We start from the raw sequence: 16,966 nt of genomic DNA, 5'->3' as shown, positions 1-16,966 counted from the left end.
TCTTGCCTGAGAGAATGCATCCTGTACCTTGTGACTACATTAAATGCCTTTAATCTGTAATATGTCTTTTCTGCACAGAGGGAGCTTGAAAAACATACACTTCAGAATGGACTGCCATCTCCAAGTGAAACTTCCAACACGTTGTTCACTTCTCCTCCAAATGTCTCTGCACTCCTGGATATATCATTACCAGGACCTCCTGATGACACATTGTCCCAGGGTGGACCCCACAGCCAAATCAGTGACTCTATAATTGAGCTTGCTATCAACTCTACTCAGTATGTCAGTGGTAAGTAGAAAACTGTATAATTGTTGATGGTTATGTATCTTCATCAGTTGTATCATGCGCTACAGGTTAATTTGAAAAATGAGACCTTTTTAATGTGTCTGTAATGAAATACTGTTGTAAAAATATAACAATAGACCAAAAGTGGGTAACTCAATAATTTAGGAAACTGAATGCTTATGTTGTACTGAGCCATGCCTTCAAAATTTAATATTTGAATAACAAATGGAGAGTTAATCTTACCGCACTTTGTTGCTGTTATTTTACTCATTTTTCTTCCACATAAGTATTGATTTGTGCCCTTATTTTGTAGGTCTACACAGGAAATTAAATTGTGTGTATGAGCTATACTTAAGAAAAGCCTTACATTTACTGGTATATGTGACCAAAGGATGTTCCAACATTAGCTAATGAACTACTTTGAAGTTTTGTTGCTGATAGAATGTCATTTACTACATCCATTTCTGATTTAAATCTTATCTTTTGTTTTAAAAGGTGATGGTGCTTCTCTCTCTCCAACAAAGCTGAATGGTGGTGACAACTCAAAGAGTCTCCCATCGCCCTCAGCCAGTCCTCAACGAAACTGGATTCCCTCACCTACGCACGATCCACAGTGGTTTCCAAATGATTCTGGTGACTCTTCATTGGGTAGTCTATTATGTAAGTGTCTTCTAATTAGTTGTCCTCCAGACATAGCTTTGCATTAAGGGGTGATAGATATAGGGCAGATGTCAGAGGTAATTTCTTTACTCAGGGAGTAGTGAGGAGGTGGAACGCACTGTCTGCAACAGTAGCAAATTTGCCAATTTTCAGGGCATTTAAATGGTCATTAGATAAACATATGGATGAAAATGGAATAGTGTAGGATAGATAGGCTTCAGATTGGTTCCACAGGTTGGTGCAACATCGAGGGCTGAAGGGCCTATACTGCCTGTAATATTCTGTGTTCTAAAGCATGTTTCACTACGTAGTCTCGAGAAATGCAAACAGTCACAAAACTTTCAAGATCTTGATCCCATTTCAAATCTCATGATTCATCAAAAGGCAAAGACTTGTTTCTCTTCAGTTAATTCTCATTCATACAAGTAGTAAAATACTAAATTTAGCTAATACTGTGTGGGTTTAGTATATTAGCATCTGTTTTGAGCTCTCTAATTTTGCAATGATCTTGATGTAATTTTTCTTTTTCTCTGTTTATACATGATGTTTCTCTGGATTCCAAAAATACAGGATAGGTCAAGCTTTGTGTCTAGCTGTTTGTTGTTTAAGCCTTTCTGACAGGTATGGAAGGTTTGAATTATAAAGAAAGGCTGGATAGATTGGGGCTTTTTTTCACTGGAGCGTAGGAGGTTGAGAGGTGACCTTACAGAAGTTTATTAAATAATGACGGATATAAATAAAGTCAATGGTAGTTGTCTTTTCCCCGGGATGGGGGGATTTCAGGATTACGGGGCATATTTTCAAAGTGAGAGGAGAAAGGTCTTTTTTAAAATCTAAGGGACAAATCGTTTACGCAGGGTGATTCATGAATGGAATTAACTTAAAGTCATAGAGATGTACAGCACAGAAACAGACCCATTGGTCCAACTCATCCATGTCCTCACCTCATCTAGTTCCATTTGCCAGCACTTGGTCCATATCCCTCTAAACCCTTTTCTATTCATATACCCATCCAGATGCCTTTTAAATGCTGTAATTATACCAGCTCTGGCAGCTGATTCCATATGTGCACCACTCTCTCTCTCTCTCTGCGTGAAAAAATTGCCCCTTAGGTGCTTTTATATTCCCCCCCCCCTCCTCACCCTAAACCTATGCCCTCTAGCTCTGGACTTCCCTACTCCAGGGAAAAGACCTTGTCTTCATCCATGCACTTATGATCTTATAAACCTCTATAAAGTCACCCCTAGCTTCTGGCACTCCAGGTAAAACCGCCTCAGCCACTCCCTGTAGCTCAAACCCACCAACCCCGGCAACATCCTTATAAATCTTTTCTGAGCTCTTTCAAGTTTCACAACGTCCTTCTAACAGGAAGGAGACCAGAACTGCACGCAGTATTCCAAAAGTGGCCTAATCATGTCTTGTACAGCCACAACATGACCTCCTAACTCCTATGCTCAATGCTCTGACCAACAAAGGAAAGTATACCAATGGCCTTCTTCACTATTCTATCTACCTGTGACTCTACTTTCAAGGAACTATGAACCTGCACTCCAAGGTTGGTTTGTTCAGCAACACTCCCCAGGACCTTACCCTAAATTGTATAAGTCCTGCTCTGATTTGCTTTTCCACCTCTCATTTATCTAAATTAAGCTCCATCTGCCACTCCTCAGCCCATTGGTCCATCTGTTCAAGATCCTGCTGTACTCTGAGGTAACCTCCTTCACTGTCTACTACATCTCCAATTTTGGTGTCATCTGCAAACTTATTAACTGTACCTCCTATGTTCACATCCAAATCATTTATAGAAATGACGAAAAACAGTGGACCCAGCATCGATCCTTGTGGCACACCTTCCTGAGGAAATGCTGGATGTGGGTGCAATTATGACATTTAAAAGACATTTGGATAGATACATGAATAGGAAAGGTTTTGAGGGATATGGGCCAGGAGCAGGCAGGTGGGACTACTTTAGTTTGGGACTGTTTGGACCGAAGGGTCTGTTTCTGTGCTGTATGACTTAAGTGGTTTTTTAAGTGGTTTTGCTTGTGTCTATGTAGTGAAAGAATAAAGTGGAGAATACAGCAATAATCTAACTAGTAGATTAGATTAGATTAGATTAGATTAGATTACTTACAGTGTGGAAACAGGCCTTTCGGCCCAACACGTCCACGCTGCCCCGCCGAAGCGCAACCCACCCATACCCCTACATTTTACCCCTTACCTAACACTACGGGCAATTTAGCATGGCCAATTCACCTGACCTGCACATCTTTTTTGGATTGTGGGAGGAAACCGGAGCACCCGGAGGAAACCCACATGGACACGGGGAGAACGTGCAAACTCCACACAGTCAGACGCCTGAGGTGGGAATTGAACCCGGGTCTCTGGCGCTGTGAGGCAGCAGTGCTAACCACTGTGCCACCGTGCCGCCCACTAGCAGTGGGCATTAGCAGTGTCCTGTGGCTGGGTCAGCGTTCTTGCATGAATTCCACACCAACAATTGAAGAATGGTGAGCGTAAATAAAAGGGAAATGTGTCTGAACTAACATAAATTTAGAAAATGGGGGAGATATAGCAAATTAATCCCACTCAGGAGCTTTGGGATCCTGGATTAATCTATTTTGTTTAATTTATCCCAGATCAGTTATTATATTACATTCTTTGTTCACTAATAAATTATTTTGTTAATAATATTGGGATTGGATGTGAGCCACAATTGTATGTTACCATCATTACTTCCAGTCTAAAAATAATAGAGTAGCAATTTGAATTGAATTGAATCACCTCAATTGTCACATGTACTCAAGGAGTACAGTGTAGAGTCTACAAATTGCCACTTATGGTGCCATCTTAGGTATCAGATAATTCAGTACAAATTCTCAGGGAAAAGAAAAATAAAGAAGTTAAAAGTCCAGCATGACAGACTGTAGGAATAAATTAGAAAATAGAGAAAGGAAAGCTGTTCAGAACAACAGTCCTTCCAATCCAGTCTACGCTGGTGAGTAACCTTGTCTGCGCTGGGCCTTGACTCTAGTCCATGCTGGGCTTCACCTCCAGGCTGTTGAGGCCGGGAGACCACTCTGGAATCACCTCCAGGTTGTCACATGTACTTTTACAAACAAAACACAGTGAAAAATATTTTTAGTTCACCATAGCACAGTGCCTCAATTAATGACAGAAATCATAAAAATGAAGAACAGAAAAGTAAAAGTTCATCACCGTGCAAGTAATGACTCCTGGTTTTGGGGTATGCTGAAAAACTGAGCCAAAATCACCATGCAGGGCCGGCCAAGACCTCCTCACCAGACTAGACCTCCACACTGGACCTTCAGAATACCAGGGAAGCCACTTTCAAAACAAGAATGAGACCTCCACGGCAAGACAACACCTCCGCAGTTGGACTGTACCTTCACAATAGGCGCTGGAATATCCAGAAGCTGCCGAAGAGGACCAGACAAGACCTCCGCATCGGGGCAAGAATGCCACTTCAGGCTGAGACCACCCTGTCCTGGACAAGATTGCCACACTGGGAGATAGTGCCACCAGGCGCCGGCCCATTGGATGCCACCTCATCGCTGGGCCTGTGCCAGGAAGAAGACTCCTTCCGTTGAAGTCATTAAAAGAAAGTAAAGTACCACAATTACTAAAGACCAGTTTATTGGATTTCAAGAGGCAAAGGTTTTATTTGTTTTGTGTATATCAAAAGCATCTTGGAGCATTTCACCCAACAAATTATGTTGTATTACATTGGTTGCTATTTTTAAAACTTGGTAATCATTTTGTTCAAGTCAAAAATCCAAAGATCACAGAAAACTGTACTGAACTGAATCCATATTTTGTTGGGATTCTATGAAGCAAAAGCAGGTAATGTGTTTCTGATGTTCGGACTGGAACATTTGGCAGGGTTTCTGGAAGAACTTGCTCCTTTTCTTCAGCTAAGGTTATGGGATGTTTCGTGCCTATCTGAACAAAAATACAGATCTTGATTTAATGTCACTGTTTTATGAATTCTTGGATTCCTTCCTCCTTTAGATATTACTGGCTTCAGTACTGTAATTACTGTTGGTATACGTTAGCCTCCTGTGACCTGAATAATTTTTTAGATGTCCTAGTAGCTAGTTAAAGTGGCCGCATTGAGCATACTGACCCAGTATCAAGTACCTGTACAGGTTTCTCCTTGTTTAAAGCAGATAGTAAGATAATGTGATAGTGGATTTTGTTTGTTCCTGAATGCGTTAAACAGTTTTATTAAATAGTATTAATACAAAGAATTCTGCAGCAATTTATTTTATGGCTGTTGAGCTTTGTTTATTCTCTTGTATGTTAGAAAATAATAGTTTGCCCAAAAAAGATGCGCACTAAGTTACTGAGGACCTTTTTAACACTTGCTTCACAAACTATGGAAGTTATCTGGCTTATCTAATTCTCTTCACAAATTCTCGAATTTCAGATGAAACTCTGTGAAAGTGTGGGCTGATAAACACCAACAAACTAAGCTGAGGAATGTTTTGTGCATTAATGAATTATTTATTAACTTTCAATGACTGCTAAACAAATTACATCTTCATATTTAAGTGCCTTATCGCTTTCCCTTGAGCCTGTGGTCAAGAAACTAGTTAAAGAGTGATTGTGACACTTGAAGTTAAGCTGTGGTTTCTGAGAGTGAGCACATTTTAAACCCATATGTACTGTTACTCAATTTAAAAAGCTCATGCCAAATGAATCTTGAAAAAGATGCTTCTGTTTTATCACCATCCCATCCAAAATGTGGAAACTCTACAGTGCATTACTCCTTTTAATACTGCTCCAAAGGTTGATATGGTTTAAGTGCTCCAGCTCTGCTGTTGACATGGAACTTTGAACCTTCTGAATCAGAAAGCAGTGTTCCCAGCTGAGACAAGTTGCCATTGAAAAAGTCACTGAGGTTTAATTTTGATCTTTGAAAGAATCTGTGCTACTGCTTAGACATTCTGTACCCTTTTATGAGAAATGCAGTGGATTGATTTGATACGTTTTTGGTTGTTTGCAGCAAGTCTGATATCACCTGAAAAGGGGCGGAAGATGCTAACAACAGGTAACTGCAATAGCAATAGCAACTCTTTGCTTGGAACAAGCCTCTTGGATGGAAACTCCAGGGATTCTTTTGTGTCCCGCTCACTAGTAGATGTCTCAGAGGTAAGAACATGAACTCTGTTTGAAGAGTAACCCAAGCAATATGTAATAATGAAAATGCAAAGTACTTTTTAAAAACAAATCATGTATGTAATTATGCACATTTTAACGCTCAATTCTAAGAAGCTATGGGTTTTTTTAGCCACACGTGTAACTTATAAGTTACACATTTTGGTTAATAAAGCTTTCCAAATTAAATAATCTTGAAAAACTAATGGGAGATTAAAATGTTGATTTATCCATAGATTTTGAGACACTGAGGTTGAGCAACATTCTGGTTGCTAGGACAGCATTGGTAAAGACTGTTACTATTGATTCTGCACTTGGCAAAATCTGTCAATGTAAATAAATTCATTGACATTGATTTGATTCTAAATATTCAAACATAATTTCAGTAACTTCAAATTTCAATACCGGCACTGTACAGGAAGGTAATTGTGCTTTGTGATCGGCAATTTTGACTAATTATATATTTTAGTGGGTGAGTCCCTAATCAATATGGATCTTGGATATTTGTTGTAAGTTGTAGAGAGATCATTGAATGTTTTCCTGGCTGCTATGTTTCATAGAGCAGTGAGCAGAATTTCCTATAATCAAGTGGTGTGCAGCTTTGCTGATTTTAAATCATATTGAATCTCCTGCAGGAGAGGAGCAATGTTGTTCTTGTGCAGAAACAGTTCAATAGTTTGATTTTGAGGGTAGAAATAATAGTTCTAAACAATTTTGTTGAAGCTTTACCTCTTCCACTTAGCAGGACATTTTGCAAGAATACAAAGTCAAGGGAAAAATTAATATGTGCACTGCATGACAGGAATGTACTGGATTGGTTGGCAAACGGGCTGTTGATTGGTAGAGGTGTTCCAATAGATTGTGCTCCTTTTAGTCATGATTAATGGTTAAGAGCCAGACTTTAATTTTTAAACCAGGCAGTTGACTTTTAGGAGAAAGTGAGGTCTGCAGATGCTGGAGATCAGAGCTGAAAATGTGTTGCTAGAAAAGCGCAGCAGGTCAGGCAGCATCCAGGGAACAGGAGAATCGACGTTTCGGGCATAAGCCCTTCTTCAGTTGACTGTTAGGGAATTGTCCTGACGGGTGAACCAGCAAAAGGGTGTCACCTATCGTGTTGAGTTGGAACAGCAATACATGTTGTTAAAATGTAAAGCTGCAATCTATTACCGAGCAAAGGAAAGATTGCCATTTCAATTCTTTCTTCAATGGCACTTTATTGTTGACAAAAATATACTTCTGACAATATGGTGCAAGAGTACAATATCGTTTTAATTTCAAATTAGCCTTGAGTCATGGGGTTATGATGCAACAGAAGAAGACTATTCAGTCCATCAAGTCTAGTCAGATTTTTGATAGACAAAGGAGTCAAAGGCTTTGGAAGGTGCTGACAGTAAGTGGGTTTGAGACCACATCTCTGATCTTTTGTATGACAGCCAACCCATGACCTAATCCTGTTCTTAAATCCTGTGTTCCCTTACTGGTGTTCTGTACAGCAATCTAATCAGTCCCATTCACTGCCTCCAGTCCTATAATTTTGCAGGTTTAATGCCCTGAGTGCCCATCCAGTTTCCTTTTGAAATCATTCATTGATTTCACTTGCACTGCCCTCTTCAGCAGTGATCCCAGCTTGTTGCCAGTTGCTGCATAAAACAATTATTTCTCTCCCAAAACCACATCTGTGTCCCCTTGCACTCATGCCATGAGCTAATGAGAACAACTTACCTTTAACTACATTATCTCAACCTGTCGTAATCATGTACCACCTCTATAAAATCTCCGTACAATCTTCTCTATACCAAGGGGAATAACCCTTGTTTCCCCAAACTCACTCACTCATTGTAGCTAAAATCCCTCATTCCTGGAACCATTCTGGTAAATTTCCTCTACATTCTCTCAAAGAACAATCCAGTCTTTCCTAATTGGTGGTGAGCAAAACTGGACACAATACTCTAGAGCTTTATAAGGTTCATGGGAGGTGATGGTCTCATAGTATTATTGCTGGACTGTTAACCCAGAAACCCAGCTAATGTTCCAGGGACCCTGGTTCAAGCCCTACCACAGCAGATAGTGGAATTTGAATTCAATACATTTTTCAAATGAAAGAGTCTAGTGGCTCATGAAACAATTGTCATAAAAACCCATCTGGTTGACAGTTTCCTTCCCTAAAGGATATTAGTCATCCGTACCTGGTCTGGCCTACATGTGACTCCAGACCCACAACAATGTGGTTGACTCTTAACTGTCTGCTTTGCAATTAGGGATGGGCAATGAATGCTGCCAGGCTAGCAATGCCCTCATCCTGTGAATAAATAAAGAAAATAAAGTATAACTTCTCAGCTATTGTGCTGAATATGTCTACTTGTGAAGCCCATGATTCTACATAATTTCCAAGGTCAGTCTGTCTCTGCACACTTGTAGAACTGTGCCATTTAAGTCTATATTGGCTCTCCCTATTCTTTCTGCTGAGCTTATCTATGCTCTGTTGCAGTTGGTCAATGTACTCACTTTTTGTCACACCCCCAAGTTTGGTATAGTTGTCAAGTATTGAAATTTTACTTCATTCCAACTTTCAAATCCATTTTATATACTATATCCAAAAAGAAGCAGTGTTGCAACAGTTGAGATATGTCGTAAAGATTTCATTCAAGACTAATTCAAAGGAGGGTTTAGGTTGTTTTGGTTCCTTTGGCAAAAATAATTCTGGAAATGTACCTGTGTTATTGACTTGCTGAACTGTGAAATCAGCTTCAGGTATTTTTACTACATAGCTGCCCTATCAACTCCAGTTTTTATCTGAGGGAAACCTTTTTATTTCACTTCACCTTAATCCTCTTGCCCGTATTTTCATTAAAGAATAGAAGAGATAAACCTAAAAACTGAGCAAGGGATGAGTTCCTCTTTGCTATTGTAGCAATAATTCAAAGAAAAAAGCAAATCTCTGGAATTAGCTGAGAAACATTTGGTAAAAAGAAAGAGAAGAAAAGAAAAATACTTCATTTTGAACATCTATGATGTATGTTGAATCATGCATTCATTCTTTGTTTTTATTATCAAGGTCGACTCTCAGCTGGTGTGTATGATGAATGAAAGCAGTGTGGATTACATTGCCCGCTTTAATGACCTCGCCCAAGAGCTCTCAGTGGCTGAGACTTCAAGGAAAGAAATGCTTTTTGACAGCAGCCCTCCGATTGGTGATCTCTCACAGTAAGGTCATGAACCGAACAAAGGGGTGCATTTGAAGCCACCCCATCCCCCTATTTCTCAGCACCTTGCCAATTAAGCTGCCCATAATGGGCATTGACTACTGGAGGATCCATTTGTAAATGACACTGAGTTTTGAAAAATGTGCAATAAGTTTTACAGTACTTCCCGTGAAACAGTATTAGGTTTATGATGACATTAAGCTGGCAGTCAGTGACTTTGCGTGAAGCTAATAAACAGAAGAGCCCAAAATGATCCTGCAATGGGACTGAACACTAGAGTGAAATTCTCTTCCATCGTATGAAACTGAAATGCAGTTAGAGCACGTGCTTGGATTAGGCACGCAAGCATAACCGTTTCTGAGAACTAAAGATTTCATTGTAGATCTGATGATGTTCTTATGGTTTGTACCAGATTATTCCTGGATTGATTGAGAATGTTCTGAGAGAGTTATACAAACCTTCTGCTTATATATAACACACCCATCTCTGCTTTGTATTAAAAGCAAAACAGTCGCAGTGGGGATGTCAAAAAAAAGGAAAAGTGACTGTATTTTACCTGAATGAATGTTAAGATACATGGTTCACCTGCTTATAATGATTATTCTGTCATTATGAGATTGTTTTGGTAAAGGGAGGTCATTAAAAAGATAAGGGCAGCTTGTACTCATTGCATTTATGCTATTAAATGTTTGTCTAATGTACAGATGAGTACTTTTGAGAATTCCATTTGAGCTGCATGGTGATATTAGTAAGCATGTTCAGAAAGTGTACAGAATGTCCTGGAGAACTTGACAGTCACAATCAAGTCCCTGATGGTCACTTTAAGAATCAAATCCTTTGCTTAATCCACACATGTAGTTCGGGAGGTGCTAGTTTATATGTAATGGGCTTGTATGTTAATTGGGATTTTTTTATCCTGGCGTGAGCCTTTCACTCCCAACTGTGTTCTTACACACCAGATTTCTTGTTTACACTGGCCCTTTTCATTATTCTGTTTTATGGTTTTATCGTTATGGTATTAGTGGATCACCTCTTTCCCACCTGGAAGCCCCTTCACTTCTCTTTGATTTGAACTGCTGTGTCACTTCAAATGGGCCATCCATTATGCACTCTATTACAGTTCAGCTGCCCTTTTGATATTCTCTCTAAATACTTAAATAATTTACATTTTACAATATGGGAAGCAAATAATTTAACCTATCTAGGCCCATTACTGGATCATGACACCTTATCCTCTCTCTTAACTATCAGCAACAAAATTTGAAGTTTGATGCTGAGGCAGTTTAATTTGGTTGCTCCATCCAAAATCAAGTTTCTCTATGCCCCTTCCCAACTTGTTTCTGTGCTGTAATGTTTAAATATTAATTTGTTTCTCATGCTTCACCCGCCATCATCGTTAGCTGTCCCTGTAACTCAATCCTATTGCTGACTACTTCTGAGGGTTGCTCACCTGTACCATGGGTCTTTCTATGACTGAAGGTGAATTCTCAGCCTACATGCCTCACTTTTCTCTTTTTAATAATGTATATACCTCTAATTACATGTAAAGTTTAAAGATTTTTCATCATAAACAGCAGTTGCATATTTTTTCCTTTCAGATTGATGCTTGGGATTGCTGTGCCATTGGGATCCACTGAGCCACAGTTACACTTTGCAGATACACTGTTTACTTTTAAATATTATTATGAAATCTCCTGTTGGCTCCATTAAAAACTTTTAAGAAGGTGCAGCCGTGTATCCAAGCATGCACACAGAATTGCTGTCAGTGTCCTTAGTGCAAGTGAGCAATTAGCGGTATAATTCTGATCTGCTGGCCAAGCCTCAATACAGGGATGAAGTTTTCAGAAGAATTTTATGTTTATTCAAAAAATGTATCTAAAATTCTACAGATTGTGCACTACCACTAACCCCTAGCAATCTGTGGCCTAGATGATCACATTGCTACTTTTATGTGTCGTACAAGGTGACTTGCACTTTGTTTCCTAATCCAGACTATGGTTAAACAATTCGATCGGTATACAGCACTGCCCCGGAATAAATTGAAGAATTATCCTGCGACATTGTACTGTCCAACAGCATCCAATTGTTGCTTGTTGGTTGAGGACCAAGTTATTGCATCCATACGCTCCCCAGGAACAAGCAAAGTATTTATAAAACTGAATGGTACAACAGGAAAGCATTGTAGTTGCATTGAAGGTTTTTTCAAAAAGCGCTGCGTGTCAGAAATAGTGACTTTAAAAAATTTAGGCAAAGATATATCCAAATATGCAGATGCATTTGTCGCTTACTGGCAGCTCACAATTTGTAGTGCTCATGAATTTTTTCTTTTAAAAACCTCTTCTGAGAATCTGTAGTTAATCTGCATCTTGCATTTGCAGTTTTGTATTTTCTAATTTAGTTCAGGACAAAATAAATACGCAAATAAACAAGATGTCGGCATCTTGCAGCGTTTTATCCCATCAATTTGGTCTTATCAAATTTTCAATGCTTTGATGTTGATTTTAGAATGACGTTCTGTATTGGAGAAGTTATAATTTGTACATTGGTTGAGTAATAAAGGAGGTATCTACGTTTGTATTTTCCGTTTTCTTCAGCTGGAGTAAGAAGACAATAGTACTCTGGGAAGAAGTGACCTTTTGATAGTTTTCTCCAGTTTTTCTTTATCTTTCTGACATAATTACAGAAACAGTTTCATAAACAACCAGTCAATATATGAAAGTTCTTTCCCCCATTTGTTGTTAATATTCGATCTCTCCTTTTTTATTATTTGTGTTTGATTCAATTAATGTCCTGGTTGATTGTGGCTGTGATTAAAGTTTTCTATCCCCTGAACAGGGTCCAATAATAGGGAACTTGGGTGTGTTATACTGTCTCCTTGGTTTGTACAATTCTTAAGCCTATTCTCTGTATCAGTTAAAAATGAAGAACTTGCTTAAAATGTTTTAGGGGTAGAACAAAATTGAATTAATTATCCAAACAAGTCCAAACTCAGACTCTAATTGTTCCTCCTAGCTTGAACCTCACATTAGGGAGGTTTGAATGCAAAATGAAATGTCAGTCAGAATTCAAAGCTTCAGTACGTGTCATTTTTATATTTATTGCTACATCAGCATTTTTCCAACTGTAACCTTGCATATTCTGTTAGTGTGCATAGATCTACAGATTTTATATCTCCATTTTTCATGAATTTGCTTTGATTAAATAGTGGCTCCAGACTAAGATTAAGAAACTAAGGGTACATGTTTTTAAACTGTGCTTTAAAGCTGGTGGCTGCAGGGGAAAAAAATTTTGTTTCCTCTGTTGAATCAGTGCTCTGAGGAATTCTTGTACAATGCGTGGTAGGAGTCCCATGAAAGTTGCCCAATTTGATATCTTCACGTTTTGGAAGCCATCTATGGCAATGTGCTTATTGCAAATGTCAGTTGTTAACAGTATAGGAAGTAGGCTACAGACTCCATCTTGACTTGCCTCCTACCAAATCATCCTGGCCAGTTGGAATAAGTGTGAATATGTCTTTGTTGCTGTTAGACCAAGTGTTGCACAACCATGTGGTGCCTTTACACAATCCTGTCAATGACTGGTAAATGGCTGCTCTTTGAAGGTTGTTCTAAATTGAAACCAAACTTGACATGCAGACCAAAACTCAACTATCATGAATCAAACTTGACTTAACCCCTGTAGTAATTGTGCAAAATACACAACACAATGTTGTATTGGGCACATTAGCAGCCTTCACTGAGAAGGTTATCTCCTTTCTAATTAGGTTGTTAAGAGCATTCGAACTTCATTGAACTTTTGTCCACTGAGATTGGGGACTTCAAAATGCCAGACAACATTTTTATTTTTGAGCCAATTAGTTGTTACTGTTTTTGGTTTAATTCCTTCAGTTTTGATTAATTAATGTTGATGCGATCATGTGAAATCTTGATAAGTATGTTTCTAACGGAATTAACTTGCAGCAAAAAACTTTTTTTTTGCACAGGCAACATTTTCAGTTTGTTAACTGTCTTTCATCAGTTCTATTTTTAAACTTACACTGAAAGATATATTTTTCAAACAATAATTTAAACTGATATTGTTAATGCAGATGTAACAAATGAACGGTTTTTCTAATTCTTCCTCCAATGATTCCATTGTCCCTTAACTGACACATTGAGTGAAACTGGATGTTTGACTATGTTGCTAATGTTCTTTTAGGCATTTAAGCATTTCTTACAAGCAAAATCACATTGGTAACTGATCACAATATTGTGGCACCCTTTCTGTTCTGAAAATACTGGTAAACTTCCATATTGTTCTGGGCTGTGTTGAGTGAATAATCAATGCTGTTGCTCAACAATTCAAAAATGCACCCATTTGCAGTATACACCTAGCAGTATCACTTTGTATTCCGAGGGGCAGGCATAGGCCATTTGGATGCTAGGTGCAGCTGTCACCCTGCTGACCAATGTGATTGACCAATCCGAAACCTGTGCCTATGAAAGAGTCTGCTTTGTGACTGAAGCTTTGAATCTTGACATGTTTTTTGTTTCAGATCAGTTTGAAAGTGTTGGGTGAGTGTTATATGTTAGAGAGAGAATTCCCCATCAGAGCTTTTTCAAAAAGAAAAGATGAATTAAAAATGGTATTTTTTTCCTCAGCATATTTGTAAATTTTTGTTGGGATATTTATTTTTAAGCATTGGGTGGTGAGACCTGATTCGAGGGAACTGAATTGCCGATTATGACAACATGAGATAATTGAATTAATATTAGCAGTCTCTAATGTTCAAGTCATGATTATTCACTGTCCTTGCATTATTGGGCTCTAAATCCACCCTGACCTACAGCAATCCTCTGCACTTAAAGATGATTAAACTATGCCAATAGCATCCACTGTAGAAGTACGGCAAAAACACTGATTCGACTTCTGTAATGGTTTTAACAAAGCTGCTGGTGGGGAAACTCTATGAAGTTGTGATTGATGCACTACAATAGAAGGTTTTTCTTTGACTTTGGAGCAGGTTCTGAATGGCTTTTATGATGTAAATGTTGTACAGAAGCAGAAAAAGATTGTTCATAGCATTGTTTCAATTAAAAAAAAGCCATATCAGTTGTAAAGGTTTTCGTCCCCTTTTGAGATGTGAAAACTTTTAAACAAAGCAATTCATAAACTGCCCTTCCCTAATCTTTGTACCAAATGTGTAAATTATTTTTGACTATTTATTCTGTATGATTTTAAGAGTTTTTTGTGGTTATTTAATATGCAAAGAAGCTGTTAAACTTCCGTGTTGGGTTCTTTGTTTAACCTGTAGAGCTGTTTTTTTATTCTTGCTGATAAACACATTTTAAATACAGCTAAAGTGATATTGTCCCTTCTGTTTTTCCAATTGGGAAATAGATATATTAGAGACTGAATTCAGGAGTATCCCTCCTGGGCTCCCAGTTTAATCCAGGTTAATACAAATGGTGTCGTCTGAAGAGTCCCTCAAATTTGGCCACAGGCCTGATTACAGTGAAAGTGATACTGCTGTGTAAGGCCATGCTGGGAATTGCACCAATTCAATGCAGCAGCTCTCAGGTAAGTGATTGTGTTTCGGAGAGGTAATAATTGGAGGTTTGTAAAACATTAGATTGATGGGGTGACCGTGTGTGGAGAGAATTGCTGGAACAGACGGATGAGGGATTACAATCGCTGGTCAGGAGGCTGAAATCAAAAGTTGAGGACACAGTGTGATCCAAGGTCTGTGGATGCCAGGATTGGGAGCAGTGGTGAATAGAATGACATTTTTCATTTCTTTCCAGTTTTCTCTGAGGCAGCTCACATGGCTGTCTAAGAGAAAGCTACTTTCGTAATAGACACCTGAAAAAGGATGCTGACCTATTTGTATGTGTAAATTATTAACCACCTACTTCAGACCCAGGTAAAACCCACTTCGTTTTTGTGTCCTTGACCAGTGTGACAAACAAGTATCAGCTATTTTTTGCCATTTTGAGATCTTGTATGGTTGTGTGGTGACTTCTAAATGGGTTCAATGCAGTCTGAATCACCAGTGCTGTTGAAGATGATCTTGAGGTTTGGTCAATTTTGGAGCCAAGTCAAGATGTACTTATTCCTGTTCAATTGCCTAAAATAGAGTAGTAGGTGAGGAAGGAAGGTGTTCTAATTAAGCAGCATAACAGTTCTTGTACTGAGCCACTGAAGATGGATCACTGATCGACTGCAGTTGGTCAGAGCTGTCTACCATTTGTAGACATAGAGATGTACAGCACAGAAACCGACCCTTTGGTCCAACTAGTCTATGCCGATCAGATACTCTAATCTAGTCCCATTTACCAGCCCTTGGCTCATTTCTCTCTAACTCCTTCCTATTTGTATATCCGTTGTATCAGCCTCCACCACCAGCTCATTCCATACATGCACCACCCTCTGCATGAAAAAATTGCCCCTTAGGTCCCTGTTAAAACTTTCCCCCAGGCCCCTGTTAAAACTTTCCCCCCTCACCCTAAACTTATACCCTCTAGTTCCCCCTGACACCCTAGGGAAAAGACCTTGTCTGTTTACCCTACTCATGCCCCTCATGATTTTATAAACCTCTTTAAGATCAGCCCCAGCCTATTCAGTGTCTCCCTGTAGCTCAAATCCTCCAACCTTGGCAACATCCTTGTAAATTTTTTCTGAACCCTTTCAGGTTTCACAGCATCCTTTCAAAAGGTGATGGATGTAGAGAAAACTCGAGACGCAGGAGGAAAGTGCACCATAGTCTATCTGATGCAACCAACTCAGAGTAGATGCTGTCAATTTGGCTGGATGAAAGTTGGCAGGATGCAAACATTGCTAGCAAGGCCAGAATTTATCACCCATCCTTATTGTCCTCCAGAAAATGGTGGCAATTTGAGAGGGCACGTAAGAGTCAACCACATTGCTATGGGTCTGGAATCTCTCAGGATAGACCAGGTTAGAAACTACAGATTACAAGAGCAAAGTACTGCAATACTGGAAATCTGAAGTAAAACACAAAATAATCAGGTCAGGCTGTATCATGGAGATGTTCCAAGATGATGACTTTTCATCACGTGAGAAAAGTTGGAGTAGCAGATTTCTTTCCTAAAGTACAGTAATTAATCTTGTTTTTAATGACATTCCAGTACTATTGTTGTCACTGTTGAAATGATCTTTATTTCCAGATTTAGCTGAAGTTCCTTCAGTGATGAAACTGGAACCTTTGTCCCAGAACATTAGCCTGAGCATCTAGATTATTAGTATGGTGACCTAACCAGATTCTCTCCATCTTTGCTTACAGAATACTTAATTGTATTTTACTATGGTGAGATTTGAATTAACGCTTTATGTAGTCCAGAGTTCTGGAGATCCAACTCAGTAACATAACTATAATGCTGTTGTTTTATAGAAGCCATACATATCGGGAAATAATTTCGTCATAAGAAATGGTGTTTTCTTAATGAAAATGGTTGTTAGTATATGAAATATGCTACTAGAAAAGGAGTGCATAAGTTTATTTGAAATCTGAATAAACAAACAGTTCAAAGAAATGTAACTAAATGGTTTCCTAATAAATGAGTTTACTGTTACTGTGCAACTGAAGGTCTTTAAGTTATCCCTAAACTGCCTTTTCTGTTCCTCTGCACATGACTGC

The 16,966-nt window shown here is 38.8% G+C and overlaps 1 protein-coding gene across 3 annotated transcripts in view; it reads left to right on the top strand.

Moving 5' to 3' along the window:
• The window catches only part of cramp1 (cramped chromatin regulator homolog 1), a 60,660-nt gene extending 45,995 nt beyond the window's left edge, over positions 1-14,665 (top strand). For all 3 annotated transcript variants that reach the window (XM_043712047.1, XM_043712049.1, XM_043712048.1), the window contains exons 17-20: positions 79-289; positions 782-946; positions 5,976-6,121; positions 9,183-14,665. In XM_043712047.1, the coding sequence (XP_043567982.1) occupies positions 79-289; positions 782-946; positions 5,976-6,121; positions 9,183-9,335 (675 nt within the window). In that variant the 3' untranslated portion in view covers positions 9,336-14,665. The remainder of the gene's footprint in view (positions 1-78; positions 290-781; positions 947-5,975; positions 6,122-9,182) is intronic.
• Positions 14,666-16,966: the final 2,301 nt, after the last annotated feature.

This window comes from Chiloscyllium plagiosum, chromosome 21 (genome assembly GCF_004010195.1).
Source record: "Chiloscyllium plagiosum isolate BGI_BamShark_2017 chromosome 21, ASM401019v2, whole genome shotgun sequence".
Classification (NCBI taxonomy): Eukaryota; Metazoa; Chordata; class Chondrichthyes; order Orectolobiformes; family Hemiscylliidae; genus Chiloscyllium; species Chiloscyllium plagiosum.
This window is presented reverse-complemented; position numbering and strand designations above follow the sequence as displayed.